This window comes from Oryza brachyantha, chromosome 3 (genome assembly GCF_000231095.2).
Source record: "Oryza brachyantha chromosome 3, ObraRS2, whole genome shotgun sequence".
NCBI classification, from domain to species: Eukaryota; Viridiplantae; Streptophyta; class Magnoliopsida; order Poales; family Poaceae; genus Oryza; species Oryza brachyantha.
In genome coordinates, this window is record NC_023165.2 from 29,505,491 (window position 1) to 29,532,705 (window position 27,215).

Sequence of the window (27,215 nt, forward strand, 5' to 3'; positions counted from 1 at the left end):
CATATTATTGCAAGTTCCCCCAGAATCATAATCAGCAGCACCTGGACTTCATAAACACCAGGGGTCTGCACAAGTCATGTTTTGTGCGTCAGTACTTGGTAAATAATCTGAGACTGAACCAATCAAATGTTCCAACAACAGTAAGCAGGATTGCGAAAAGTTTTATGTTCCACGTAAGTCCCAGGGTGGATTGTGGCAAGTCATATAATGCGTGATAGGCAGCAGCATCTGAATACAAAAAGAAAGAATGGCATCTGCAGTAAATGTGAATGGCTCCTACATGTTACTTGATCAGCCAACTGCAAAAACATTTACAGTAAATAGTTGAGGTGAGGAAGTGACCCATGAAAAACAGATATCAGACATGCTTGCAGGTTGTATTGAAGAAAAAACCTCCCTATTTATTTGAATAGTACCTTCCAAACCACAAAACACACATTCTGAAGATTCTGCAGTCAGGAACCTCGGTGCCTTTGGAGTTTGCATATATGGCAAAAATATTGGCAGTTATATATTTGGAGCGCAAACCCTCAGCTTAAACTGAAACATCATATAGTGACATTCTTAACATGTTTCAAAATCCTCAGCAGGTGACAATAGTGTGTGTGTATAAACTCGCCAAGTCAAGGTTGTTTGTGCCCAAAAAGTGTTTCTTAGAAACCAAACCGAGGACAACAGAAATGAACACTAATCGAATCCAAGGAATATTACTGCAGAATCTTGGTGCAATACAGAAATGATGCTGAAATTCAGATTTTTTTTTCCTTTTTATCACAAAGGCCACATATTTACATTGTTTTCTTGGTAATTCACTATTTCATCACTATTTAGAAATAAGTATAAGCTATTCACTTTCTCGGCTGCTCCAGGAAATAGAATGCTAGGACGTCAGTCGACATGTGTGCAACATCAGCTATAAAAGCCTAACATGTATAATGGAGACAATTAACAAAAAGTCCTAATTATGGGATTGATGGAAACTGTTATCAAAAGTTTCAAGCGAGCCAAATATAACATTTTGCATCGGAAGATTGATCCAAAAGACATACATAAGAATGCCTTAAGATGTTTCCTGTTTGACATAAATCCACTAGGTCAGAATGATAGGAAGACAATATTATAGTATGTTGTATAATTCCAAAGGCCTGGCTGTACTGGTATCGCCTAAAGAATACAATCCCAGAGATCAATCATGTTGCCACCTTCCTTAAAACGCATTAAATGCTTGTATCAAGCCAGCCTATCAATTTTGTATGCTCTCTGGGGAATAATGGAGGAAGAATAGCAAAACTGCACACAAAGAAAACAGACTAGAAAGAATGTAACAAAGCTGAGAAGATTAAATCATAGTCCAAGTTGTAGACATCAAACATATTTTTTAAATAGAAGTGTTCATGCAAATTTAGACACCTTGCATCTTTCAAAAAATGCATTTTCAGCTAAACGTAAAAAAAGAGCTGCTGATGCAAAACAGTAAAGGCATGTATCAGAGCCTCGAAAATCTAGTAAAATTAGCCATACACACATTAAATAATATGTCTAACACAGGAAAGTGCTGAATAGAGATATTTTTGCAGAACAATAATTAGTGCTGGTGAAGGGTAATTAAAAATGACCATAATTTCTGCATTGAGAAGCGCCATAAATTTGCTTGGATAGCATCATGCAGGATTGAACCAGGTACCCATGATCATTTAATGTACAAGATAAACTGAAGCTACAACATTTCCCTAAAGCAAAAGGATTCAGAACCTGTATCACAGTCAAAACTGGAATTCTTGTGCTATGCCAAGTAAGAGCTAAAGAGCTTCTCTGAGCTGGAAAGTCTTCAAAATAGCCCTAGCCTTATCATATTCATTCAGTTCTACCAATATGTTTTTCAAACGACGAGCCAGCCCACGTGTTTCTTCCTCACTTATGCCTGACATGTGTCGCCTCTCCAACTTGTTTCCTAGTTCTACCACGAGATCTATGAAAGGCTGCAACTTTTGGCTTGGTGAAGACCATACGCCTGAAAGTGATGCAGATATCCGCTCGGCCCTAGCAATTGCATCATGGACATCTAAAATGATGCTCTTCATATGAGGAAGAATCTTTCCCCTCAATAGGTCTTCCAAAGCAAGCTTCTCTAAAACAGGTTTTGCAAAGATATCCTTCCACAAACACACATTTTTAAGAAGACGCACCGCAACTCCAAATCTATGTGCAGCATACTGCGAAGCACCTGGAACAACCCTTGTCACCATTGATCCCCAAGCTGGTACTGAAATGTCAGCAATGGCCTCAGTCAGACGACTGTTGACTGTGGCCAGTAGTTGATGCAATGCCTTGCTTGAAGTTGGTAAATAGCTAATAGCCATGTTAACTGCATCTACAGCATTTTTGGTTCTTTGGGTGCTTAAAATATCCCAGCAGTGCATAATACGCTGGTGCAAAATAGGAAGAGCCACCTTCTCTACTAATACTGGAATGAGGTTCATGTCTGCATCATTAGGGTCAGTGGCACTTTCATTGTTTTGCACACCATAATCAAAAAGAATCTTGTGCCATCCCATGTCAAAGAAATCAGTTGTTTCATGGAGAGGATCCCACTTCAACAGCTCCAGCCTCACATAAGGGGTGAAAACAGATGGTGCACTCAGAGCCACATGAGCATCTCGGTAAGCCAAAGGATACTGAGTTTTCCATCCTTCAAACTTGTCCTTAACAATCCTAAGGCTTGAGTATTCCTCGGCAGCATCACTGAATACAAGATCAGCAGTCTTAAGCAGCTCATCACGGCTGGACAGATAAGCACTGCTCTCACTGTCACTCTCATCAGTACTTAGCTCTCCTTCGATATGCTCATCATTTGCACTCTTCCCTGTAGATGGCAGTCTTTTTGATTCAGATCGAATTTTTCTTCGCCTCCTGTCTTCTTCCCTGCGCTTAAGATCCATTCGCTTCTGCATATTAATATCTCTGCCAAACTCATCCAGCTCAGGCAGCATGTTTGAACTTTCCTTAGCAGCAGCAGCCGCCGCTTGTGCAGCATTTGATGCAGCAGATAGGTAGGCTGAGCTCGATCCTTTGCTAAGAACAGATACTGCTGCATTCACCGCGGTTTCGATAATACTTGACTCATCAGCTAGATCAGCTGCCCTCCTCTCTGAGACAGCAGTCACTCGATTCTCGTGCAGTTTCTGCATATGCTCCTCCAACTCCTCTATATAGAATGCCTTATCATTCAAGAAATCACACATGACAGAAATGTAATTTCGGAGCTCCTGCATGTACACAAACTTCTTTTCTGCATCTTGCAAACCGCTCTCAAGGTTAGAAATTTCTGAAAGAGCTTCACTAAGATGTGTATCAGTCTTGACTAAAGCATCCACTGTTGTCTTGTGGGTCTCCTTAAGCTTTCTGATGTTATCCTTCAGGGCTTTGCTTGCTACATCAGCCTGTTGAGCGATTGACAGGAACTCTGTGCTCCCAGATGCAAAAACAGATGCCCCAGGCAAAACTCCAGTAAATGAAGGCTGGTAACGAGGATCCACTGAGTATCCAGATGGTTGCGGTTGAACCTGTACAGGAGCTGGTCCACCATTCGCTGCTCTCTGAGCAGAAGCATCATCCACCCTCCTACCAAGCCCCTTCCTGAACTGTTCCTCCTCCCATCTCCTCTCTTCCTCATCCTCATCATCATCTTTATCATCCTCAACCTCCCTGAAACTATCATTGATAACCCCCAAACTAGCAGCAGGACCCCTATTATTGATCGCAGCAAATACACCTTTTGTGCTCCTCTGGCTATCTGACTTCTCAGCATACATTGCAATACGGCCCCGAGTCTCATCATCCTCCTCATCGCTGGAACCCGCAGCAGCATCACGGCTGCTGAGCACACCACCACCATCAAGGGAGATGTAATCCGGGGCCGCATGCCTCGGCTGTTGAAGCTGCTGCCGCTTTGCTCGGATGGCTTCAATTGTTGCCCGGTCAGGTATGACTGGCCCTTCCTCCTCCTCCTCCTCCTCCTCCTCCTCCTCTGACTCATCCTCATCTTTTTCCTCATTGGGCAATGGATTCCTTGGTCCAATGCTAGCCTGTGACATTGGTTTCACCAGACCTTTGAGAACTACCATGGGCTCTACAGCAACAGCGGCGGCAGTGGTGTTTGTCGCAGGAACAGGACTGGCGGCAGCTCCAGCCAACCGTTGCCGTGGGGCTTCAGCGGATGGAGGAGGAGGTGGTGGTGCCCTCATGAGGCTCCCAGGTAGCGGGCGGGCGTTCTTCTGGAGCTCACGGAGGCGCTCTGGCGTGTACTCGCCAGCATGCGACTGGAAGTTGGACGGCTTCGGCGCGGGAACCGCCGCAGCAACGGCGGGCGAGCTCCTCAGCCGTTCCCTGGCTGGTGTAAGGCGGTGGAGCGTCGCCGCAGCTGGCGAGGCGGTGCGGGCCTGCCGGACCGTAGCAGCCGGGCGACGGCGCTGCGATAAAGGGCCCTCCTCGGCATCATCTTCATCCTCGTCGTCGGCGAAGCTAAGGCGGCTCGCGCCCTGACGTCTCGGCGACCGGGGCTTGGGGGCGGGACGGGGTTGGGCCTTGGTGGCCGCGGGCCTGGCGTTGCTGGAGTCGTCCCCGTTGGCGTCCTCCGAGTCGTCCGTGCGGCGGCGGAAATTCTTCCGGTGGCTGCTCATCCCGCCTGCCCGCTCGCCTCGCCGGAGCGGCGCCAAAGGGTAAAATCTGTCTAGTTTGGGGAAACTATATTAGGGTTCACACGTAGAGAAACCCTCCTATTTGAGTAGTGCGATAACCAGGTAAGAGGAGGGAGGGAGGAGGGATCTCACCGGCGGCGACGGGCGGCGGCTAGGGTTCCGGCGAGACGGATGGCGGTGCGGAGTGTGGAGATCCGCGTGAAAGCGAAGAAGGCCAACCACTAGCACAGAGGTTACCGGGTCCAATTCGAAACCGCCTACTACTCCTACGTGTTAAGCCCAGGCCCATTTCGGCCCATGTTAATTTTGGCGCATGTTAATTTTGGCCCATTCACTTCACGCCATTTCGCTCGCCTCCATCCATCCTCCACGCAAAAACCCTAGCAAATCCCCCCTCCTCGATCGGAAGGGGAGCACCACCCATGGCGACGGCGAGGCTCCGATCCGCGTCCTCTCTCCGCGGGATCCTCCTCCGCCACTGCTCCGTCGGACCCGTCTCGCACCCGCAAGCCGTATCCCGCGTCTCAGGTTTCGTCTCATGCTTCGAATCTCTCTCCCCGTAGCCGTATCCACCGTTAAATCTGATCCTCGTGGTAGTGCCCAGCTATGAGCGGCGAAAATGTTGTGAGAACAACACCATAGTATTCCATGGTGCAGCAGTTTGGTTATAGTTTGATTTGGTCGTCGCGGTGCTGTGCCTCTATCAGGAGTGACTGCCTATGTGTTCTTCGGCTCGGCGTTGTGAATTTTACAAGTTAGAATGTAAAGTAAATGGCTAAACTTTGGAAGAGTGCATGTGTCAGTGAAGTTAAGGGGGAAATTGTTTCTAATTCTGCCCACATAATTAGGTGATTAAGCTTCTACCTTGAAATTTATGATTTATCTGTTATTCTATACTGGTTTTGACAGTTTGAGATTACAAACCTGGACCAGCCCCAAAGTGACTGAGTTGAATGGGCTGGGTCAAACGGTTTGACGGGTTCCAAATTGACTGGGTTGAATGAGGCGTTGGTGTAATAACACCGTGTGTTGGTGTAACACCCTTGCCACAAAAAACGGTTGTGATAAGAAGCGCTCAATTTTTCGTGCTCTTGCTACAGTTGAACGATCCTCCTCCAAAATCCACACGGTTGCATAGTATCACATTTACACTTTGGGGATACTATGGTTGGAGCATTAATGCTAATAAACAGGTCCTTACCCATCTAAACTTACAGATTGGTACTAAAATACCACTAAACAATCATTTCTAGGCCACATGGGTCTAAACCACACAGCTACTACGGAGTGAGGTGTTACAGTTGGTATTCGTACGGCTCATCCTCCATGACTGCGGCGGAACAGGAAGCGTGCAGGAGGCGATGGTACAGAGGAATAGAAGGTCCCCCTAGCATGCACGAAGAAGACAAAAGCAGGCACTGACCAGTGACTACTCTGAGCTTGATGATAGCCGCCACCCACTGCTCACCAGAAAGTGCTGCATAAACAGGTTTAGCGAACACTTTCCTGGTTCAGTAGTTTCCACCCAGCGTAAACCAAACAAGCCCAAAACTGGTGGAGCCGTTTGGTCTGGGTTGGTTCAGTGGTTCTCATGGGCTCCATTACCTCTTTCTGCATCACATGATTTTGTGGCAATTACATGTGACTAACTGTACTGAAATGAGGTGCATGTGTTGGGAAAATGTGTTGGGATTCAACAGAGCATGTGTTGAAAGTCTAAGTTGCGACCATATGTTGACAGAATGGCCTCAGTATCCATATCTTGGTTAACTGAAATATGTTGATTTGCATTCTTTCTTTCTTTTTTTTTTTTTTTTTTGCACTTCTGTCAAAAGACTGATAAAAGTCAGCTAACTGTCCCTTAAATTATCAGATCTTCAGGCTCCTGGATGTATTGCATGGAGGCATTTCTCAACCTGCAAATCTAATGCTCTTGCAAAAGTTGATGGCTTGGGCTCAGTCTCTTGTTTCTACAGTCAAGCAAGATGGGCTTCTCAAGCTGCTGCTGTTAAAGAAACTGAAACCAGTGGCAGCAAGATAAGCATTGGTCCCAAAGCCAAGAAGAACATAGAGGATGACAAAGATGAAGGACTAGTTTACCAAGGACCTATATCATCAACCATAAAGAAAGTGAAGCTTCTTTCTCTATCCACCTGCTGTCTCTCTGTGTCCCTCGGCCCTGTGATAACATTCATGACTTCCCCTGATATGAATGTAATCCTCAAGGGAGCTGTTGCATCCACAGTCATTTTCCTCAGTGCTACCACAACTGCGGCCTTGCACTGGTTCGTGAGCCCCTACATTCACAAGCTCAGGTGGCGACCGGGTTCAGACAGCTTTGAGGCAGAGACGATGACATGGCTGGCTACACCCCTCACAAGGACAGTTAAGTTTGCCGATGTCAGGCCTCCAGAGACTAACAGACCTTTTGTCACCTTTAAGGCTGACGGGAATTTCTATTTTGTTGATGCTGAGCACTTCTCAAACAAGGCTCTGTTGGCAAGGCTTACCCCCAAGAAGCATTCCCATGAGTCTGCATTCAAGAACTTGTGATTGAAGGTTGTCCAATGACCTCATGGCTGCACTTGTATTCGTGAACATTTGTTGGCAGTTTAAATTTTTATGTGATACTTCCCTGCTAATACTTCCAGAAGAAGTGGTACATGCTATTAGTGTTCCTTTTCAATCAGTGTGCAAATCAGCAAATGCTGGTATCAGACGATTTTAGTTGCAAGACACTGAGATGAGATGCTCAGACTGTTCATAATAAGTAGCGGCTGCTTTTTCTTAGGACATACTGTTATTACGAAGTTGCATTTCGACATGTACTGTCTGTGATTGCGAATTTAAAACATGCTGCTCTCTCTCTCTCTCGCCTTTGACCTATGATATGTTTGCAAGTATTGTTTTATACCTCTTCTTTTTGCTTTTGTTTGTGTTTATAAGCTAAAATTTTAAATTTGTAATCTTAAATTTAAAGTTGATTTTAGGTTTTTTTTATTATGTTTTGTTTTTTAGCGATAGATCGTTAAAGACATGTATATAATTTATATAATAGTTTTATTCACAAATTATTTTTCGTTTACAAATATACCATTGAGTCTTTTTCCTTCAAAAAGCCAAATAATAACCCTATTAGTTTCATCTGGATCACTTAGCGATCGATCATCGGTACAAGTGTTTTCACAAGACTGGCAAAGCATGACTAGTGTCCTCTGACAATCTGACCTTAAGGACGCAGATGCCTTTGCAGAAAACACACCAGCTTAGAAAGAGATGCCATTGTTACACACATATTCGTCACACGTTTCTACGATGGCAAAAACCGTTACAAATATTTCATATTAGACCACAACGCCGTGTCGTGTCATAGATTGATGTTAAAATATCAACACCGAGTGATGCATACCTATCAAACAAAATCCCATCTAAAATGTGGTGGTTATGGGTTGAGAAAGACCATGTGTTCGAGCAACCAAATAAATCTTTCAAATATCTCTTGATATCAGTACATGGTATGTTCATAAAAGATTTCTTCTTGCACATGAATTTCACTTGTATTAGGCAACGTTAGCAATTCAGCTAGGTTTTTGCACTCCCAAACTCAGAACTCAGCGTCCGCCCTTATTAGGCAACGTTAGCAAGAGATGATGTGGATGTCCTAATAATATGTGGACAGCAGCAAAATTCCACAAGACCTAAGAGAACTATTCAGATAATAGAGCCTCCAACTTCTTTCGGAACTTCGGAATTGATTCAGCTTTAACAGCCATCACTAGGCCCATCTCCTTGTAATTCTTCATCTGAAAGGGTAGACAAGGAGTCTGTTTAATAGCAGTTCCAATTTTCAGAATTAGGTGTACAAAATATCAAACTTAGAATGATGCACGTCCAGTTTCCGCTTGAAATGGTAAACTAATAATCTGCACCAGACGGCAGATATAAGGAGGGCAAAATACGATGGAACAACCGAACAAATGTTCCTACTTCACGTGATTGGCAATTGGCCATTACTTCCTCCAGTTCCATAATTCATGTCGCTTCGGGTAAGAGTTCAGGTAAGAGTATGGTAAAACTTTTAAAACTTTGACTATTAATAACTTTTAAAATATTAAAAAACAGTAGGACAACATGTATCGCTGAGTCTTAAAAAGTATTTTAATAAAGTAAACATTTATTCTTTTTTGTATATATTTGGGTAGAAAATCGTAGTCAAAGGTAGATTTTTGAAGACCATGACATAGTCTAAAACAACAAGAATTATAAAACTGGACATGATAACGGTTACTCAACCGAGGTACTAAAGGAGTTTGTAGTGCCAATGCCACAAGTGAACCAGTTTACAGTTTAACATGCTAAAAGGAAGTATGACAAAATTGAATGAAAGACCAGTAATCAAGCTTGAAGTAATTGTACACACTAACCTCCTGCTGAGCCGATTGTTCAGAACGTATTGGGAAAGTGAACGACCATGAAGAAAGCTGATGAAGAAAGTTTTGTTAACACACACAACAGAAATACACAAACAAAAACAATCTCAGACTCTCTGTAGCATGTCTTATTTGATACCTCGCGGAAAATTTCATCTTCTAACTTCGGATAGATAATAGGTTCATCCTCTTCTATGCTGTTCTTTGCCTTTTGCTTTGCTGGAGTTTTCCTCTACACCAAGTGACAAAGACATGTTATTTGTACAGCTGAAGCAGTTACCACAAGACTAGAACTTTCATATACTAGGTGCAACTGCACTTGAAAAATTATCTATACAGCATCTTACACGGATATATTGAGCAACAGAACATATCACTTGAATATCCATGGGCAAAATAAACATGGAAATAAATGACATTGCTCACCTCAAGTACTCTGACAACCAATAGGTACTGCTTGAATATGAAGGAGTCCCGGAGTTCTTGTGTTGGCTTCAGACATGCGAAGACAGTTGAAAACATATTATAAGGAAAGTATAAAGAAAAGAAGGCATTTGGCACTGTCTGAATGAAGTTTATAAAAGGAGGTGCTTGACATAAGAAAGAAAAAAAAAAACACCTCATCTTCTGTGGCCCATGAAACCTCGTCAAATAGCGATTCATACATTTTAGGCACAAGTTCATATGGAAAATTCACAAAGCGGCGGCACACAAGCAGACCCACATCAGGCGCTTTCTCCTCCAGCAGTTGCTTGAGCTTCTTTTTGGTATCCTTGTCAGCACAAACAGCAAGCAGGTAATCCTTAAGATCCTTGATACAGCGTTGCTCCTACAAGACAACACCAGCACGTTGTTTAATCAGAAGCCACCAGAGCAGCAACATCTAATGCCATGGTAAGGCATAAGTATCGGTTCAAATCTAATAAAGGGCTTTTTCACTCAGTGGTAGAGTAGTACTGTGGTAAGACGTGAGTCAGTGGTTCAGATCCAATAAATTGCTTTTCTACTAAATTCGTTCACTTTCTATTTATTTTTGAAAATTTCCCCTTTTTATTGAATTTGATGACTTATTGCAAGATGCATAAGTTATTGGACTAAACACTAAATGAAGCAGGGAGTGATGGAGTGTAAACTGTAAAAAGGATATTGGAATATTTTTGCTATTAGATCAATCAAATCACTACCCGAAATGAACTAACATAGCATGTATCTTGTCGATAAAGAAGCGGGTAGGTTGAACATACACCGTATCTTCCTAGATTAAGCACGCTGATGAGACCAAACAGATCATCACCGTCACCAGAGCTGCTTTTGTCAGCACCATTTCCTTCTCCCTCCTCGTTATCGTCGGCAATCTTGACAACCGTGCCCACCGTGGTCTGCTCAAGAATGAGGTCGACGAAGCCAGTGAGGTCCCACGGCTTGGAGTCGAGATAGGTATTGAGCAGCAGCTTGACGCCATGGAAGTCGCTGGGCTTGGGGTCGTAGAAGGCGAAGTCCGCTTGCACCGTGTCGAGCTAAGAGCACCAATCCGAAGAACGCGTCACACCAATCCATGAATCGGAGCCCCGAAGAGGCTAGAACCAAACAAAGGTAGGCACTCACTCACCTCCTCCGACGAGCCCTCGCCGTCGTCTGATTCGGAGCTGTAGCTGTCCTCGTCGCTGGAGGGCACGGCCCGCTTGCCGCGCTTGGGCGGCGGCATTTTGCTATGGGAGGCAGCGTTCTCTGAGGACAAACGAGCCATGAGAAGTGAGCAACGAGCACAAGCGACGGCGTTGAAAATCAGGGGAGCTTTTGGTAAGTGTAAGCAGGCGTACCCGAAGGGATTTCGTCGTCGTCGTCGACAGGGGCAGGTAGAGGTTTCGAGGAGGAGGCGGAGAAGAGAAGGGAGCGGGCGAACGGGGAGAATCCGGCGAAGGCAGCCGGGCGCTTTCGGTCGCCAACCATGATCGCCGAGCAGTAAGCGGCAACGGCGGCGGCGGACTGAGGAAGAGAGAGAGAAGCTGCTTCCTCCGCCTTCCATTCCTTGGAAGTAGAACAAGGCCCATGCTTTTGTTGGGCCGGAACGTTGTGCGGCCCACATAGGAATCTGGGCCCATATTGGTTGGGCCGGAAAGGAGGGGATGCCTCGTCCGTATAGGCCCATCTGTGTTAATGGGCCGGGACGCGAACGAGACAGATGTGAGAAGGTGGGGCCCACCTCTCTCGATAAATACGCGAGCCCAGCAACGAGAGGCCATCACACCAACCGAACCAACCAAAATCTTGTCGATCGCGCATGGGCGCGGCGGAGCAGCCGGCGGCGGCGGCGCCGGAGACGAAGAGCGCGGCGGCGGCGGGGCGGACGCTGGTGTTCACGTACGGGACGCTCAAGCGGGGATTCTCCAACCACGGCCTCCTCCAGGACCTGGCCCGCGACGGCGACGCCTCCTTCGTGGGCGCCGCCGCCACCGCGGCGCGCCTCCCTCTCGTCTGCGGGCCGTACCGCGTCCCCTTCCTCCTCAACCTCCCGGGCGCCGGCCACCGCGTCGCCGGCGAGCTCTACGCCGTCACGGCGCGGGGGCTGGAGCGGCTCGACGAGCTGGAGGGCGTCTCCCGCGCGCACTACGAGCGCCTCCCCATCTCCGTCCTCCTCGCCGAGGGCGCGCAGGTCGACGCCGTCGCCTACTACGCGCACCGCGGGTACGCCGACGACCTGTGGGCGCGCAGCGGCGAGAAGGGGTACCCGGAGTACTCGGCGGCCGTCGCCGACGGGTACATCCGGCGCAAGGATCGGCCGCAGCAGCTGAGCTTCCTGGAGCAGATTCGCGTCTTCGTGTCGTCGCAGTCGTAAAATTGATCTTTTTTTTACTCCTCGTCTCTTAGCAAAACGATTGGTGGTAGCATTTGCTTGCGTGGGCCATGTGACAAGCAAGCATGATGCATGTTGCAGCAGCAGCTTCAGCTTATCTCTTCCTCTTTGTGGATTTGTGAGTGATCATGTGCCTTATCAGATCAGGCTATCGCTGATCGTGTAATCTCGAGAGCGTCTGTTCGGCTGTCTTATCTGCGTGGGTTGGGTAAAAATCGAGTCAGTCATCTTCCTGAAATAAAAATATTTCCTGTCAGACTGTGATCTTCGGCCGTGAAACTTTCTTGTTTGTTCGTCAGTTATCTCGATCAAGACTCCAACTTTACAGTGGAATGCCACCTCTTCTCTAATCTTACCAAGCCTGTCAGATTAGCTCAATTTTTTTTTGCATGATGTAAAACTCTTCAACCCAAAGAAGACAACAGTAGGTTCCAATAATTGATGTGTTCAACATGTCTGCTCTGAATTTTCCGGTCGTTATAGTTAATTACAACTGTGTTGAATTGGTTCAGACAATTCACGAGATCTAGCTGACTACTGAACGAATGAATCTGATAGTAAGACAAGCCTTGAGTGGATTGCAAATTGGCAAAAAGAACAAGCCTAGGTGCTCCCGTCACCCGCTTACAATAACAAGCCACAAACAACAAGAACAAAGAGAATTTGCTTTCTGCAAGATTCTTCTAATGCGATTACAGCAAAGAATCTGTCGCTGTCAAACCACTTGCACAAACGGGAGGGGCCATCCAGCATTTTTGACTGAAACAAAAGGAGAAGAAAAGAGGGACAATATACGAGTCTTGCGTGGTGCCGCCTGGAATCCAAGTCACTCTGAACGGCTCTGCTGCAACGATACGCTTCACTTGTATTGTGTTCATCATTGGTGGCTCACAACAAAACAAGCAATTGCGAACTTGCAATATACTATGATGTCATCGCCAGTCGACAGTTTGCAAGAGTAAGCCGCCAGCATTTGGTCAGCTTTCATACACCATTGGGTGCATTTGAACCGGCCTGTCCGGTTAAAGTACCCCTGGGTTTCCGTTAGCACGCTTTTCAAACTAATAAATAGGGTATTTCGTGAAAAAATTTTCTATATAGAAATTATTTTAGAAGATTAAATAAATTTATTTTTAAAATTTTTAATGAATAATACTTAATTAATCATATACTAATTACGTTTATCGTTTTCCGTGCGGCTAATTGAATTTTGCAACATGTCGGTTCGAGCGGAGCCATTAACTGAATCTTGCCTTTACAAAGTACCATTTTTTCCACCTGCAAGATTGTGTATTAGAGCATTCCCAACCCAATGATTAGGATGATGTCCATAGCATTAAATAAGTTGTCACCTAGAATAAAAAATAATGTGACAGGTGAATAAATAAGAAAAGAGAATGATACCATATCTTGCATGAGACATGGTTTTTACACAACATCCAAAATATCATGTAAGATAAATAGCATTAAATTTAAGTGTAGAATGATGATATTTGCATTGAAAGAGTAATGTCTAGTACTAGTTTCAGAAACCATACCTAACTAGTATTATGGGTTGGGAATACCCTTATAACATTACTGACAAGGCAGTGGACAAAGCACTTCAGCAAAACATAGGAGGATGAACTTTGACTGACAGTGGCACAGCAACAGTGAGAAATAGCCTGACTCTTTCCATTTAGCACAGGCACATCAAAGCAATTCTTCTTTCCAGATACGACTAGCTGGAATGAATACCATCGTATGTTTCAATCTTGTCAAGAAATGAATAAAAATATCTTCATGTGGACAGGGTTTCAACAATAATAAAAAGGAAAAAAGATTACAGATGCATAATTGCCAATCATCTACTATCCTCTACATAGCTGTGCAACAAATGCTTTGAAATGGTCGGAGGTGCACCAAATTTTAAACTTGAAGCGGTATTCTGTGCAGGTTTGCCAAAACAAAAAATGCTAACGATCTCAGTCCATCAACCGCTCAAAGGATTCTGTCGAGGTCACTGATGAAATTGGAGGCAATAGAGGTCAGCTTCTTTCCAGTTTCTCCAGCCATGTTCTTGAGGGACGACAGATCTTGAGTAGCCTGCACAACAATGGTAGCATGTAAGATGTTTGTGCGTTTCAAGGATCAATCTTTGTGCTGTCTAATTCATTAGTGACTTAGGCCTTGTTTGGGAGAGCTTCTAGCAGCTCCAGGTTCTCACATAATCTATTCTAACAGTCAGAAGCTCTCCCAAATGGCATCAGATTCTGAGAATCTGTGGTTATAGAATCCAGAAAATAAACTGGAAGCTAGAAGCTGGGAACCCAGCTTTTCTAATTCTCGCTAGTTGCTTCTCAGAATTAGCTCCCCTCAAAGAGTAAGATTTACATGCTCAGTTGCTTGAGGGTTACATATGCAAGGGTGAGGAAATGCAGCAATGATTTACAGAATGACTACCTGGAACGATATTCTATTGATGAGATCCGCAGCGCTTAAGTCCAGATTCGAATCATCCATGTCACGGCGGCCAAAGAGATCAGCGCTTGAGATGGATGAAGAACCCTGAATTGAAACAACAGGCGAAATGCAAGTTAAAAAGGCAAGCTTTTCCAGAATATTCAAATGAAGTTTAAGCACAAAAACACATAAGCTGTAGACAGGAAATTTCAGGTTTGCAATGCAATGAAATTATGAATTCACTTCAAAAAGTTCAAAGAGGAGATGTAATGGTCCTCAGACTAAGTGATGCTAAACCAACACGCACCGCAAACTTTTGAAGTGACATTTGAGCTTCTTTCTCTTCTCTGCTTTGATTACCAAAAAACTGAGATGATGAAATTGCCTTTGCGTTGGAGAATTTTTTCCTTGCTTCATCAGTCTCCTGAATCTGAAAGTTATTCACACCCAAAGTCAGTAAACAAAAGTAACAAAACTAATATAGCAAGAATTTACCAGAGGTAAACGTATTTCACTACAATTTTTTTTTAAAAAAAACTATTTGATATAACAAGAACCTGCTAGTAATAGCAAGGCTTTGGATTGAGAGACCTAAGCTTATCAAAGTTAACAAGGTATTATTCTATGAATTTGAAGATATTCAAAAACCATTAAACAGCCATATGCAAACATGTAAAGCAAATAAAGGGAGGATGACAATGTGAAACTCAAAACAAGTCAAGCTAGTGGACGCATGACAAAATCTAGTATATTACATATGGAAGCAAACCTATCTATTGATCAGAAAAATCAATCTATTTATTATTCTCGTATTGGCAATTTGGCATAGCACAAACATCGACCCAGTATTTACCTGGGTCTTTGAGGCAGCTGTGCTAGTTTTCTTTTGGAACCCATTATCCATTCCGTACTCTTGAAAGAAGTTTGATGATTTCGGTGGTGCCACGTGACCAGACAATTGAGTTCCTCCATTTCTTGAATCAACTGCTGGCTCATTCTCCACATATTCAAAACGTGAATGCAACGATGGGCCGCTTTTCGTGGCAGATGTAGTCATTGCTGGGACAGCAGGTTTTGGCTCTTCAGGTTTCTGATCATACAGGCTTTCACTTGGCTGCAGCACAAATGAAAAATGGCAACAGTCCTTAACGCTCACATCATATAGAAGAGAGAAGGTATATAATATTTTTAGAGTACATGCATTAGTCTGAAAAGCTTAAAGCCATGTAAAAGTTCAAGCATAGCTCCTATGATCTGAAGTATTACCTTTGTAGTGAGTTTTTTAACACCAAGCCCTCCAGTCTTGCCTCCAACCTTCTTCGCACCAATGGGTTTCTTTACAGAAGTGGCGAAGGTGGGATGCGTAGGGGCTTTTGGTGTCTGGGTAGGTGCTTTTGTGGCGACATCTGGTTCTTGCTTCCCATTGGTATTCTCTGCCGGTGCATCTGGTAACTTGAATTCAGGAAAGTCATCGGATGGATTTTGTGGTTGAGATGCTGCAACCGGCGATGATGGCAAGACATTATCAGCAGAACTCTTGGCAACTTCCTTTTGCAGTATCTGCCTGTACAATTCAGCAGCCCTTGATGTGTACTTTGCCTCGACCTTGCCACCATCTGTCCAACCGTGCTGTTTAAAGAAAGCATGTGCACGATTGTTGCCTCCAAAAGCCATCATCTTCAGTTGATCTGGAGTCCATGAATCTAGGTTTGTTGACCTATAGAAGATACAAACACATAATGCATCAGAAGCATGTTATTATGAAATTCGCCATGATCAATGCAAAAAGTATATAGAGCCATAGACATAGCGGCAGTGAAGGTCGCCATGATCAATGAAAAAAATATTATGAAATACTAGGTGATTCTACTCCAAACGCGCATCTGAATCTGTTAGACCAATGTGTAACTTTTGAATGCAAATGCTGCTATGAGTCAAGCTGTAAAGCAGGTATTGGCCTTGTTAGCCCAAGAACCTAGATCTCCGGCTGCATTACAGATGGGTGTACCAAAAATAGGACTGTTCTTTTTGGAAAGGCTCGGCCAGATCCACCAACCCACAGGCACCTATGCGCTGTATGTCCTCTATTCGGGTAAGAGAACAAAAGTTTTTTTGGGGGGTTCCTAATCCTAGGTCGCTGAGGTGGTCTGCCCCAGTTCCTACGAGTCGTGCAGAGAGTCGCTGGAGATCGACGAGGAGGAAGCGGAGCGCAGATCTCCGTGAGCGAGGGGCGTGGATCAGCAAACAGGCGCAGAAATCAAAAGAGCAGGGTAAGGGTAGGGTACGTACCTGACGAAGGTGATGTGGACGCCGAGGCTGCGGTGGACGGCGGAGCAGTCGAGGCAGAGGAAGATGCCGTAGGTGACGGAGGCCCAGGTGGGGTTCTTGGCGCTGCAGTCGAAGCACATCTGCCAAGCCATACATGAGATCTGAGGCCTCCGAGTAGAACAAGAAAGAAGAAGCAGAAGCAGGAGGAGGACGAACCTTGTTCTCGGGCTTGGCCTTGAGGCGGCGGAAGAGGGCGTTCTTGTCGGTGAAGGCGTCGAACGCCATGACTGCAGCAGAGATCTGGGCGGCGGGCGATGGGAGGAGGAGGAGGTTGCAGAAAAATCGCAGTTTGGTAAGGAAAGGAGTCGCCTTTGAGTAGACGGACGCCGGGCTATATACGACCGCGACCAAGCCCAACAAACCAATTACGATTAGGCGGAGGAGCCGAGCCGAGCCGAGCCGACGACCAAACAAACAGAAACAGCCCTCCTCCTTTTCCTTTGCCTCCTCCTCTGCGATTGCAAATGCAGCAAGTTTGCAAATTTGCAGCGCTCCGCTGCGCCGACAGGCGATTGGATCTGACGGAAGCTTCCTTCCTTGCATCTTTCTTTTGCCTTTAGGAAGAGGGTGAATACTCCTGGTTAGCCGTGGCGAGCGAGAGCGACTCGTTTCTTTCTTTCTTCTTCCCGTTTTCTCTTTACTTTATTTGACCACACGCAGTGAAAAAATGGGGCAGTAAAACAGCGCAGATGCACTGTCCAGCGCTCCAGCCACACGTTATTTTTAGCTGCCTTTTTGCCTCGCTTGTTGCTGGCGCGACCGAATCATCATCCTGTCATAGAGACTCTCTCGGTCGGTGCGTGCGACGACGCGCTACCAAACTTTCAATTATTCATTCATCCATGTTAGGTATAGTTAGTGTTACTCCTCGAGAGTATATTCCACGCCGACTGTGAATGCTACCATGGAATAGCAGACTTAGGGTGCGTGTAGATTCTAAAAATTTTTCAAACGAATGTTACATTAGACGTTTGACTAGATGTCAGAAGAGGTTTTTGGACATAAATGAAAAAAACAAATTACATATTTCGTCAAGAAACTGCAAGACGAATCTTTTAAGCCTAATTAATCCGTCATTAGCACATGTTATTTATTGTAGCACTTATGGCTAATCATGTCCGAATTAGGCTCAAAAGATTTCTCATGATTTCTCCCATAACTGTGCAATTAGTTTTTTTTCTTCATCTATGTTTAATGCTTTATTTATATGTTGTGTTTTTGGAAAAAATTTGGGAAACTAAACATGGTCATATGCTTCCATCGTTTAGGAGTTACTACGGCTTATAAGTCAAATTTTTAATTTTAGAACTTAATTTTGTGTTTTTCATCATGTTTTTTTATAATTTTCGCTTTCAAGTCGCTATGGACAGTATATAAAAATTTTACCTATAAATTATTTTTCGTTTGTAAAAACGTGTTTTCTCCATTTTCTTCTAATAAGCGTACAAGCCACTGCATATCATCATGTTTCCGCCAGATTGCGCCACACGATTGCACATTTGTGTGCCAGTGCAATACATTAAAAAGAGAAACTCACCACGCACGTTTCATCTTCAACACATGACCTGCTACAACCTTGTACTGCTGAACTGCTTGATTTGAGGCGCTTTGTGTTGCATGGTGCCTCTCAGACATCTCCAGGTACCTGCTTCTGCAATGTTGTCCTCATAAAATCCGAGATCCGTGAGGATGCAGCAAGACCCCTCTCTATGCAGCTGAAATAATCTTCCTCTGGATATAAAGCAACATGGGAGATCTTCAGGGTCACAATATATGCACCCCAATAATGTCTACTGCCTCGGTTTCATAACATAAGATATTTGATTTTTTGGTTATTCGTCTTATTCAAAAATTTAGTATAAATAAAAAAAATGATAAGTCGTGCTTAAAGTTCTTTTGATAATAAAGTAAGTCAAAAGTAAAATAAATGATATTTTCGTAATTTTTTAAATAAGACAAATGGTCAAACATTACAAACAAAAAGGTTAAACATCTTATATTACGAAACGGAGGGAGTAGAATAAAACACGTGGAGCTGAGGCACAAGATATATATAACCATACCGGACATCACTCCATGCGTGATGGAAGTTATCAATCCTCGCTCAGAATCCTCCTCTTTCTGGTTTGCTTCTTTTGAACCAGCAGACTTGCGTGAATTGGGGAACACCAAATGAGCAAATGATTTCAATTGCTGCAGGTGAGGGCAGACAGTAACATTAATTCAGCTCAACGACTTAAGCGTGAAAAACAATTGATGTTCTCAGCATAAACTTATTTTGATCTTGAAGGGCTAAGAGTATAAACAATTGACACAGCCTTTCAGAATATGATACTTGCCAACTACACCCAAGTGGATGTAAGAACTTTGGAAACAAATATGTTATCTTACCAACTTCATCAGAGGGATAACAAATGTACACTAGGAAGACTTGAGTCAGAGAAACCCACTAAAGTTTCGCCTAGAAGGCTATAACTCAAAACAAACTTTATGCCACTTAAGTACTTCAAAAGTAAACAAGCTATTCTTGGCGCTCAGAAGTTTAAAGGGCACACTATCAGGCAGCAGTTCAAAAATGTTTTCTAGGGTACAAATGAGATAAAAAATTGTCCATTCCTTTCCAAGGGCAGAGGAATTAATATAAATGAGCAAATTCTACCTGTTCTTCTGATTTACTTGTGTCCAAAATCACTTCACCATCCTCCAACACTCCACAACCAATTGCAACTGCATCACAGAAGCTTGTGAGATACGTTTCACCAATGAGAATGCAGAGATTACTAACTTACCCGCAAGATGTTTCAAAGGGATCCCAGCAAATACAAGGGCTGCGCAGGAAGCATTAATTGCGCATGGAAGAAGCTAGGCTTAGTCAAGGGTTTTTATTGATTGAAATCTTGAAGACCAAACTATCAGGACATGTAAATATTTACAAAGCACACACTACATTTTTAATATCTAATGAAATAGGCCATGCATATAAAGCATGTTGTAGAAAGCATGTTGTAGAAAGTATGTTGATTGGAAGAACACTCAACAAAAGCCTGGAACTTCCATCAATAAAGTGCTGGACCATTTCCTCTTCACCAGGGTAACTCATATCAGCCAAAGACAAAACAAACATTCCACGAGGCAAGGATTTAGACCTAAAACAAAGAAGCACCTTTCCTAACTGGGACAACTGGCTGAAATTAGCAATTAGAAAATTAATTGAAATGCTAATTTACTGCAGTTACTAGCTAAAATTCTGAAGTCCTTCCCATGAACGAAGCATACCAAGTACAATGATCATAATCCTTGAAGCAGCCAGAAACATTACCACTACATTAAGGAAAAAGGATACAGAACCATCATCGCCTACAACCTGCAAACAGAGGAATGGCTAGTAATAAGACAAAGCGATACACACAGTGGCATGATGCACTAAATTAAAGGCTCAAACAAAATAAGTAAGTTTGACACTAAGTCAATATGAAAATAGCAAGCTTCAATCAGCAAGCAAACTAAACACAGTAACACTGCAGGCAACAGCATCCTAAAAAGCAGGGTCAACAGAGTGCACAAAGTGTAAATTTGTTATGTCAGTCAACTTGCGGGGCACAAGAGCAATGATTCTAAACAGATTCTAAACAATGCATAAGGAGAGGAGAACAATTGCAAGCCATAGCAGCATGGAATGGACAGAGAGCAATCAATCATATATTCATATATACCTGAAGAATTACAGAGGTGGTGGTGTTTGGATGGACAGTGAGCAAGCAGATGCTCTGCAGAGTCCTCTTGAGTGTCATCTCATACTCCTTCTCTTGCTTCCCTGTAGGAAAAAAAACATGTCATTTTCAGCGGATTCAATTGGGCGAGCAACGATCGCGGGGGTGGAGATCTGGGTGGCTACCAATCTGGCCAGTCATGGGCTTCCATACCACCTCGATGGAGGCCTTCTCGGGATTCTCCCCCTTCCTGGTTCCCGGCTTTGGGCCGTAGACGGCGGCGAGCACGATGGTGTCGCCCTGTGCCCAGCGCGCGGAGCCATGGGCGCGGTCGAGAGGGTTGCGCGTGCAGGAGAATGGACGGAGCTGGTTTGCGTTCCGCCCGTCGGCGCGGGTCTCCTCCATTCTCCTCTGGCGATCGCGGCGGTGGCGGCGCGGCGGTCGTCGAGCTCCACAAAACCCTAATAAACCCTTCTCCCCTTCCCGTCTTCCCAACGGAACGCCACCGTGGCAGCTCATGACAACGATACAGACCACTCCTGGCCGTCCGATCTGGATCCGACGGTCAAGATCGCCCCAGCCTGTCCCCTTTCACTATTTTTTTCTATTTCTATTTCTGGGACGAGTAGGCGTAACAAAAATTTCCCCACCCCAACCCCAACTCCGCCGCGCCGCCGCTGCAACCGCCTCGGCGTCGCCGGCGCGAATGGCGAAGAAGCACAAGGAGCCCGCGTCCGACGGCGCCGCAGCCATTCGCTCCCTCTTCTCCGCCGACAACCCCTTCCGCCGCAAGCCCTCCGACGACGAGCCCGCTCCTCCGGTGCCCACCGTTACCGCTGCCGTGTCGGCGGCGCTTGGTGACCCCGAATCCCAAGCCGAGGCTGGGCCGTCCGCGAAGGAGCGCAAGGATGGGGCCCGCCGCAAGCGGAAGCGGGACGAGGTCGAGGCCGGCTACGAGCGGCGGAGGCTCGGGGCACCTGGGGAGGAACCCGCGCCTCCTCCTCCCGTCGTTGGGGAGAAGAGGAAGGTGCCTGAAGATTTAGCGGCGGCGGCGGGGGCGAGGGCGGAGGAGGAAGAGGAGGCTTTCGACGACGAGAGCAAGCTGCTCAGGACGGTCTTCGTGGGAAACCTGCCGCTCAGGACCAAGCGGAAGTCAATCACCAAAGAGTTCGCGGCGTTCGGCGAGATTGAGTCCGTCAGGATACGCTCCGTGCCGCTTTCCGACGTGAGTACCATTGCTATTGGCTTGCTTCGTCTTCGTCTTCTTCACGCCTATCTGTGCTGATTTTCTCAATGTGCTTTTGCTGCTGCAGACCAAGATTCCGAGGAAAGGAGCCGTCATAAAGGGGAAAATCAACGATTCCGTCGACAAGTGAGTGCATTCCTCTGCCTATCTATTAATAACTGCTATTGTTTATGGTTATTGTGTATCTAGACATGTACAAATGCATTTTCCCCTTATCCTTTGTGCTTGCAATTTCAAATAGAGTACATCTGAACAGATAACAGCTGAGATGGCAATAAGGGCATTAGCGTTAACATGCCCATTAAAAAGACACTGACCACACTTCTGTCTTTCTATAGCTTGACAATTCGCTTGTATGCTGCCAACAGCTTGTAAGCATAAGCGGAGATTTGAATTTCCAAACTTAATTTTGCTGTTTTTCTCATCGTAGTTTATTTTACAGCATTTTCTTTTAGATCGCAAATAACACGTCTACAAAAGTTCTACCTCCGCATTATTTTTTAATTGTTAATAAGCCATTTTGCTTATAATAAGTATAAGGCAGATTTAATTGTTTGCTATTTGTATTTGATGTACATGATCAAATGCCCTGTTTTTCACTCCCTTCTTTACCACATTTCACCTTTGAGAGATTCTTTTAACAACTGGATTAATATAAGCAACTCGTGTCCTATTTGGATAATTGGATTGCTAGTTGGATGTAGTAATAGTTGATTACTGTATCTCAATTCTGTTTAAGTGTGGAACAGCTTTTATTCCGTGATAAAAAAATAACTTGGGCATAGCTTAGAGTCTCAGATTCTTGCAACGTTGTTGCTGAATAGGGCATGCTTTATTGCTTTCATTAAATTATTGCAGAGTTCTTACCGATGCGCCTATGTAATTCTTTCGGTGCGCATGGAATACTTTCCTTCATCAACCAACATCACCACACACCATATCGGTTTCTACCTTATCTTCCGTTTGAAGTATAATGGTGAACACCCTAATGTATAATGGTGTGGTGATGCCAGAAAGGAGTGAACACTTCATACTATTCCTTTCTTTTCACTTTTCAGAAGAGGATACTGTGGATAATTCATATTTTTCATGTTCTTGTTGCCATCGATCTGATATTTCATATACATCCTGGACATTATGCAGCCCATTCAATGCAGCAATTCAGTAACTATACGAATATTAAATGTAATTGTTTGTGCTGAGCAGTTGCATATTGTCAAACGTACTGTGTGCCTAATGTTTCTCAGGCTCATTTGTTATGTACCTTTCACCCTTTGCAGTGTACATGCCTATATTGTGTTCAAAGATGAGCAGGGTGCGCGTGCTGCTTTATCTCATAATATGGGCCTGGTGAGTTGGCTTTCTTAGAACTAAAAACATGATTAGTTTTTATAGCTGGTATATAACTCAGAAACTTCTATGTTGTGCCTGATATAGTTTACCTTTCTTAATTTTGATTCCTTCTAGTTTGATGGCAATCATATCCGTGTTGATATGGCATGTCCACCTCGCAAAAAACTTAAAGGAGAAGGGGCTCTTTATGACAGAAAGAGGACAGTTTTTGTTGGTAATCTTCCGTTTGATATAAAGGTGTGTATTATGTGCTCAATATTGTATGGTCTATGCAGTTCTTTTGAAGAAAATTACAGCACCATGTGTTTCAGTAACCGAGGTCAACTTTTTTTTTTTTGCTGGCACATCAGGATGAAGAGGTGTACCAAAAGTTCTGTGGCTCCAGTGGTTCAGAAGCTGATGTTGAAGCTATACGTGTTATTCGAGATCCAGAATCAAGCCTAGGAAAGGGTATCGCGTATGTCTTGTTCAAGACAAGGGTATACACTCTTTTTACCGTCCTATTTCTTCTGGTGTAGTGTGACCCATTTAATAAGTCAAAAACTCAGAAGATGCTAAGAAGTGAGTTTTACCATATACTACATGATTTTGGAAATCATTTGTTGAAGTTGGTAGCACTAGTCATGCCATAATATTAAATGCTAATTGGAAAATGGTAGTGGAAAGACTTCCATGCTGAATTATATATTCAGAACCAAGATAGCCAATCGATGACTTAATTATACACTTTTTATGTTGACCATTTTTAATACCTGTCATGCAGGAGGCTGCTAACACTGTTGTAAGAAAACGGGATCTCAAGATTAGAGATCGCCTTTTGAGGCTTGGCCATGCAAAATCTACTGATTCGACACCAAAGAAGACCATGGATGCTGGCAAAACAAAAGGTATGTCAAAACACAAGATAGCTTTGACACCAAGCAGCAAATCCCATGAAGGCGGTGACAAGACCAAACGGAAGGCGTCAGCTTTGTCATACCAAGGCCTTAGAGCAAGCAAATCTGGTGTCGTGAAGAAGGCGAAAGTGAGCCAGCGTCCAAGTAACCAAGGGAAGCAACAAGGCAGGACTAGTGAGACAGGACACGATAGTAGTTCTCGCATAGCCAAGCGCCCTGCTGTTGCAGCAAGAAAGGCAAAGCAACTAGCCAAGAAACGCAAGTTGGATGCTCAAACTCCTGAAAATACACATCGGAGCAAAAAGGCAAAGAAGTAACCATCCCTGATTCCAGATTATCATCCTGTCCTTGTAGTGGGACTGGGAGGTTGAAACTCAGATTTTTGGATAAAATGAGCTCCCTGTATTGCTACCCCATATGCAATGTCTGATTTTGCTTTGAAGAACAAATACAAGAGCGAATGCAAGGCTGATACGAGTTTGGGGTAGAACTTACATTAAAGTTTGCACTCCTGTATACTAACGTTAATGATGTTTTCTGTTGTAACATCATGCACTGATATCATTCAATTTTGCTTTTGATCAAAATGTTTGCACTCATTGTATTCGTCAGCTGGCATCATGGCTCCAGAGTATGAGCTTTCTATAGTAATCACCAAATTATTTGATGTGAGGCATGCGCCATTCTGTGTGCTGCGATTTGCAAGTTTGGAAAAGCAATGGTTGAGCTGCATGCAGAAAGCGATGACGGCAATTGATAAATATGCAGTTTTGTTCCATCGTCCATCTCATTCGGTTCCGGTTGGTAAATCGAATTTGCAGACAAAACAGATGCACATTCGTGGACTGGATATCTAGATGGGCAATGTCAAGACACATAATTTCATAGCACTTCGAACTGGAAATTAGCAGCAACTGGTACTTAAGTTCATACTAGTACTTGATACTACGTTGATACAGCCGCAGGCAGAAGAACACCTCCTGGCTTGTCGATGATACGATAGTTGATACTGGTACTAACTACACTAGTAATAGTAAGATTGATCGATGATACTTGGTACTCCTACTAACGATGAGTGTGATTTGTGAATCACATTGTTGCGGCTTTGGCTAATTCAGCGGTGGTGAGGACGTGCAGCTTCCAGAACACCTCCTCGGCGGCGTGGGTGCTGTTGGCGTCCACGGCGACGGCGCCGAAGAGCGCGCGGAGGGCGCCGCAGACGACGGGTGCCGCCGTCGCCTTGGTCCCGGAGGCGACGCGCACGATCGAGGGGATGCCGATGCGGGCCGCGGCGGCGGCGCAGGCGGCCTCCCCGGACGCATCGCGGGCGCGGCGGGAGACGGCGGAGGCGGAGGCGTCGTGGTCGGCGGCGAGGGCGCGGAGCGCGGCGGCGGACTGGGAGGCGGAGAGGCCGAGGACGGCGAGGGCCCGGCCGTTCTCGCGGGAGTAGGAGGCGTGCGTCATGGCGCGGCGGAGGAGGTCCGGGGCGCGGAAGTTGTAGGCGATCTGGCTCTGGAGCGTGGCGAGCGCGGCGTCGAACGGGGATGAGGACGGCAAGGCGTGTGGGTGGGAGGGAAGTGCGAGTGCGACGAGGATGAGGAGGCAGAGGAGGTGAGCCTGAGCCGGCGGGATCGCCATGGGCGTCTACTACTAGTGCAGTGACTGATCACAACGAATTGGTAAAGTGAAGAAGAAGAAGACAACGAAGAAGAGAATGGACGAAGGCCCTTCTCTTTCTTTTCCTCAAGGATTTTGGATTTTTTATACTATTATTTATCTTTTTTATAATATCTATTTAGGGTAAAATAAATAAATTAACTACCGTCGAGCTTAATGATTGTTTTATATATATTATAAAACAGCCTAAATGTAATGTTTTAGTATCTACGTTCTATTTTGCTGATATTGGGACTTACATTGACGTACTCTCTCGGTCTTTTGGCCATGAGATCATATAAAGTGCAGGGATGTCCTCAATCTCAGTGGGCTTGTCAGTTGTCACTTCCTCGATGCGCTTCTGGATGGTCGTGCCATCGAGATTTACATAAGTAAAGAAAAGTCGGTGTATTAATACATGTAAATCGGTAACATGACTATCAAAAGAAATAACAACTGAAATTTCTATGTACCCCAGCACGACATCTAGGATTTATCGCTAAACACCGAATACAAGTACGTCAGGTGAGGACAACGCTACATAGAATGATTATGGCGACACACAAAGTCTTCAATGAAGTCATATGCTGCTAGACTCCGAACTCTAAGTGCTAAGATTTAGTTAATAAGTATTTGGAGGGAAGGGGATATAAGTACGGGGCAATTCTACTGGTCTGTTCTAACAGGAGGTCGAGTAGAGATGGAAAGGTCACCAAGCTCACTCTTGTATTCGTGGTAAAACCATTTTTTGCCAACCTCAATTAAATGAGTGAGAAGATATATGGATTTATGAATATTTGAGAGCATCGTGAAATTGGAAACTTATAGAAAAGAAGTGATGCAAGATAGACCAATGCGAGTGCGCGAAAATGGTAGAAAAGGCTATAGAGTTAGATTTCAAATGAAGAAGCTTCAATATGAGCTTTCTTATCATTCTAGTAGAATCGACAAATTATTTAATGCTAGATATATAAGATATGCATCATTTTATGGAGACAATGCCAATCCCCTATTTTAGCGAGTGCTGAATACTCCCTTCGTCCTTGAAAAACTAACTTTTCGATTTTTGTGTCGAGCGTTTGACCATCCGTCTTATTTGAAAAAAATTCAACAATTTTTTAAAAAATAGTCACACATGAAATACTATTCATGTTTTATCATCTAATAAAAATAAAATTATTAATCGTAAACTTTTTTTAAATAAGAAGAAGAGTCAAACATTGTATCTTAAAACTGAAAGGTTGATTTATTTTGGGACAGAGGTAGTATGTTTTACAATATGCAAATTCGGAATAGAAGATGTAGTTTCGATGGCTATTTTTGAGCTGCTAAAGAGTTGTTGAAGAGTTAGGAGTTGATAAGTCTTGTCTCATAATCCATCTCATTTGCTTCTAGCTATTAACCCGAATATACAGATAGATGCACATTTGTGTATTGAAAAATTGAATGGACAATACCCACATGTGTAACCTAATAGAAAAGTTAACATCAACTAATGCTTGTTCATATTCTACTTGGTAACTAATAAGTAGAATGTCCTGGTTTAATACACAAGTATGATTTTGGATTCTCTCACTTGGATGTGTGAACTCAAACTATTGTG

At 44.3% G+C, this 27,215-nt stretch overlaps 8 protein-coding genes across 10 annotated transcripts; 3 read left to right on the plus strand and 5 right to left on the minus strand.

The window, feature by feature from the left end:
- Positions 1-1,671: 1,671 nt before the first annotated feature.
- Positions 1,672-4,911, minus strand: LOC102719473 (transcriptional repressor ILP1). Of its 2 annotated transcripts, none has more exons than XM_040521882.1 (2): positions 4,830-4,911; positions 1,672-4,729 (listed from the first exon to the last, which is right to left on the minus strand). In XM_040521882.1, the coding sequence occupies exon 2, from the start codon at positions 4,677-4,679 to the stop codon at positions 1,800-1,802; it is 2,880 nt and encodes a 959-aa protein (XP_040377816.1). In that variant the 5' UTR covers positions 4,680-4,729; positions 4,830-4,911; the 3' UTR covers positions 1,672-1,799. The 2 variants fall into 2 exon arrangements, with proteins under 2 accessions (XP_040377816.1, XP_040377817.1); XM_040521883.1 differs by having other exon boundaries at positions 1,672-4,725; positions 4,830-4,904.
- Positions 4,912-5,048: 137 nt separating this feature from the next.
- LOC102719753 lies at positions 5,049-7,487 on the plus strand. Its single transcript, XM_006650855.3, has 2 exons — positions 5,049-5,225; positions 6,571-7,487. Exons 1-2 carry the CDS (start codon positions 5,120-5,122, stop codon positions 7,248-7,250), a joined length of 786 nt encoding a protein of 261 aa, XP_006650918.1. The 5' UTR covers positions 5,049-5,119; the 3' UTR covers positions 7,251-7,487.
- Positions 7,488-8,167: 680 nt separating this feature from the next.
- LOC102720032 (protein BCCIP homolog) lies at positions 8,168-11,123 on the minus strand. Its single transcript, XM_006650856.3, has 8 exons — positions 10,948-11,123; positions 10,737-10,855; positions 10,372-10,644; positions 9,747-9,956; positions 9,554-9,619; positions 9,267-9,359; positions 9,122-9,178; positions 8,168-8,500 (listed from the first exon to the last, which is right to left on the minus strand). Exons 1-8 carry the CDS (start codon positions 11,075-11,077, stop codon positions 8,405-8,407), a joined length of 1,044 nt encoding a protein of 347 aa, XP_006650919.1. The 5' UTR covers positions 11,078-11,123; the 3' UTR covers positions 8,168-8,404.
- A 231-nt stretch (positions 11,124-11,354) lies between these two features.
- On the plus strand, positions 11,355-12,247 carry LOC102711690 (putative gamma-glutamylcyclotransferase At3g02910). The gene has a single exon (XM_006651974.3). It carries the CDS (start codon positions 11,409-11,411, stop codon positions 11,961-11,963), a length of 555 nt encoding a protein of 184 aa, XP_006652037.2. The 5' UTR covers positions 11,355-11,408; the 3' UTR covers positions 11,964-12,247.
- A 1,385-nt stretch (positions 12,248-13,632) lies between these two features.
- On the minus strand, positions 13,633-17,387 carry LOC102711964 (probable ADP-ribosylation factor GTPase-activating protein AGD9). Of its 2 annotated transcripts, XM_006651975.3 has the most exons (7): positions 16,908-17,095; positions 16,713-16,831; positions 15,690-16,140; positions 15,277-15,537; positions 14,731-14,853; positions 14,424-14,528; positions 13,637-14,066 (listed from the first exon to the last, which is right to left on the minus strand). In XM_006651975.3, exons 1-7 carry the CDS (start codon positions 16,974-16,976, stop codon positions 13,962-13,964), a joined length of 1,233 nt encoding a protein of 410 aa, XP_006652038.1. In that variant the 5' UTR covers positions 16,977-17,095; the 3' UTR covers positions 13,637-13,961. The 2 variants fall into 2 exon arrangements, 1 of the variants encoding a protein (XP_006652038.1); XR_001549939.2 differs by having other exon boundaries at positions 13,633-14,066; positions 14,424-14,853; positions 16,908-17,387.
- Positions 17,388-18,119: 732 nt separating this feature from the next.
- On the minus strand, positions 18,120-20,965 carry LOC102720312 (exosome complex exonuclease RRP46 homolog). The gene is made up of 7 exons (XM_006650857.3): positions 20,647-20,965; positions 20,465-20,565; positions 20,095-20,115; positions 19,541-19,613; positions 19,411-19,478; positions 18,815-18,944; positions 18,120-18,482 (listed from the first exon to the last, which is right to left on the minus strand). The coding sequence occupies exons 1-7, from the start codon at positions 20,864-20,866 to the stop codon at positions 18,379-18,381; spliced, it is 717 nt and encodes a 238-aa protein (XP_006650920.1). The 5' UTR covers positions 20,867-20,965; the 3' UTR covers positions 18,120-18,378.
- A 138-nt stretch (positions 20,966-21,103) lies between these two features.
- Positions 21,104-24,640, plus strand: LOC102720588 (RNA-binding protein 34). The gene is made up of 6 exons (XM_006650858.3): positions 21,104-21,686; positions 21,775-21,833; positions 22,988-23,057; positions 23,175-23,297; positions 23,411-23,539; positions 23,824-24,640. Exons 1-6 carry the CDS (start codon positions 21,168-21,170, stop codon positions 24,271-24,273), a joined length of 1,350 nt encoding a protein of 449 aa, XP_006650921.1. The 5' UTR covers positions 21,104-21,167; the 3' UTR covers positions 24,274-24,640.
- A 181-nt stretch (positions 24,641-24,821) lies between these two features.
- On the minus strand, positions 24,822-25,684 carry LOC121053946 (protein NUCLEAR FUSION DEFECTIVE 2). The gene has a single exon (XM_040522617.1). The coding sequence runs from the start codon at positions 25,592-25,594 to the stop codon at positions 25,046-25,048; it is 549 nt and encodes a 182-aa protein (XP_040378551.1). The 5' UTR covers positions 25,595-25,684; the 3' UTR covers positions 24,822-25,045.
- Between the last annotated feature and the right edge of the window lie 1,531 nt (positions 25,685-27,215).

What these genes read in the sequence shown, in the direction of transcription:
- LOC102719473 (XM_040521882.1), bottom strand. Translation starts at nt 4,679, where the DNA reads ATGAGCAGCCACCGGAAGAATTTCCGCCGCCGCACGGACGACTCGGAG.
- LOC102719753 (XM_006650855.3), top strand. Translation starts at nt 5,120, where the DNA reads ATGGCGACGGCGAGGCTCCGATCCGCGTCCTCTCTCCGCGGGATCCTC. An exon ending in AGCCGTATCCCGCGTCTCAG is followed by an intron (nt 5,226 to 6,570) that starts GTTTCGTCTCAT and finishes TTAAATTATCAG; the next exon opens with ATCTTCAGGCTCCTGGATGT.
- LOC102720032 (XM_006650856.3), bottom strand. Translation starts at nt 11,077, where the DNA reads ATGGTTGGCGACCGAAAGCGCCCGGCTGCCTTCGCCGGATTCTCCCCG. An exon ending in CATGGGCCACAGAAGATGAG is followed by an intron (nt 9,620 to 9,746) that starts GTGTTTTTTTTT and finishes GCATGTCTGAAG; the next exon opens with CCAACACAAGAACTCCGGGA. An exon ending in AACAATCGGCTCAGCAGGAG is followed by an intron (nt 8,501 to 9,121) that starts GTTAGTGTGTAC and finishes CTACCCTTTCAG; the next exon opens with ATGAAGAATTACAAGGAGAT.
- LOC102711690 (XM_006651974.3), top strand. Translation starts at nt 11,409, where the DNA reads ATGGGCGCGGCGGAGCAGCCGGCGGCGGCGGCGCCGGAGACGAAGAGC.
- LOC102711964 (XM_006651975.3), bottom strand. Translation starts at nt 16,976, where the DNA reads ATGGCGTTCGACGCCTTCACCGACAAGAACGCCCTCTTCCGCCGCCTC. An exon ending in TTAAAAAACTCACTACAAAG is followed by an intron (nt 15,538 to 15,689) that starts GTAATACTTCAG and finishes TTTGTGCTGCAG; the next exon opens with CCAAGTGAAAGCCTGTATGA. An exon ending in CAGCTGCCTCAAAGACCCAG is followed by an intron (nt 14,854 to 15,276) that starts GTAAATACTGGG and finishes AATAACTTTCAG; the next exon opens with ATTCAGGAGACTGATGAAGC.
- LOC102720312 (XM_006650857.3), bottom strand. Translation starts at nt 20,866, where the DNA reads ATGGAGGAGACCCGCGCCGACGGGCGGAACGCAAACCAGCTCCGTCCA. An exon ending in GCCCATGACTGGCCAGATTG is followed by an intron (nt 20,566 to 20,646) that starts GTAGCCACCCAG and finishes TTTTTCCTACAG; the next exon opens with GGAAGCAAGAGAAGGAGTAT. An exon ending in CCACCTCTGTAATTCTTCAG is followed by an intron (nt 20,116 to 20,464) that starts GTATATATGAAT and finishes CTCTGTTTGCAG; the next exon opens with GTTGTAGGCGATGATGGTTC.
- LOC102720588 (XM_006650858.3), top strand. Translation starts at nt 21,168, where the DNA reads ATGGCGAAGAAGCACAAGGAGCCCGCGTCCGACGGCGCCGCAGCCATT. An exon ending in GCTCCGTGCCGCTTTCCGAC is followed by an intron (nt 21,687 to 21,774) that starts GTGAGTACCATT and finishes TTGCTGCTGCAG; the next exon opens with ACCAAGATTCCGAGGAAAGG. An exon ending in ATGTCTTGTTCAAGACAAGG is followed by an intron (nt 23,540 to 23,823) that starts GTATACACTCTT and finishes CCTGTCATGCAG; the next exon opens with GAGGCTGCTAACACTGTTGT.
- LOC121053946 (XM_040522617.1), bottom strand. Translation starts at nt 25,594, where the DNA reads ATGGCGATCCCGCCGGCTCAGGCTCACCTCCTCTGCCTCCTCATCCTC.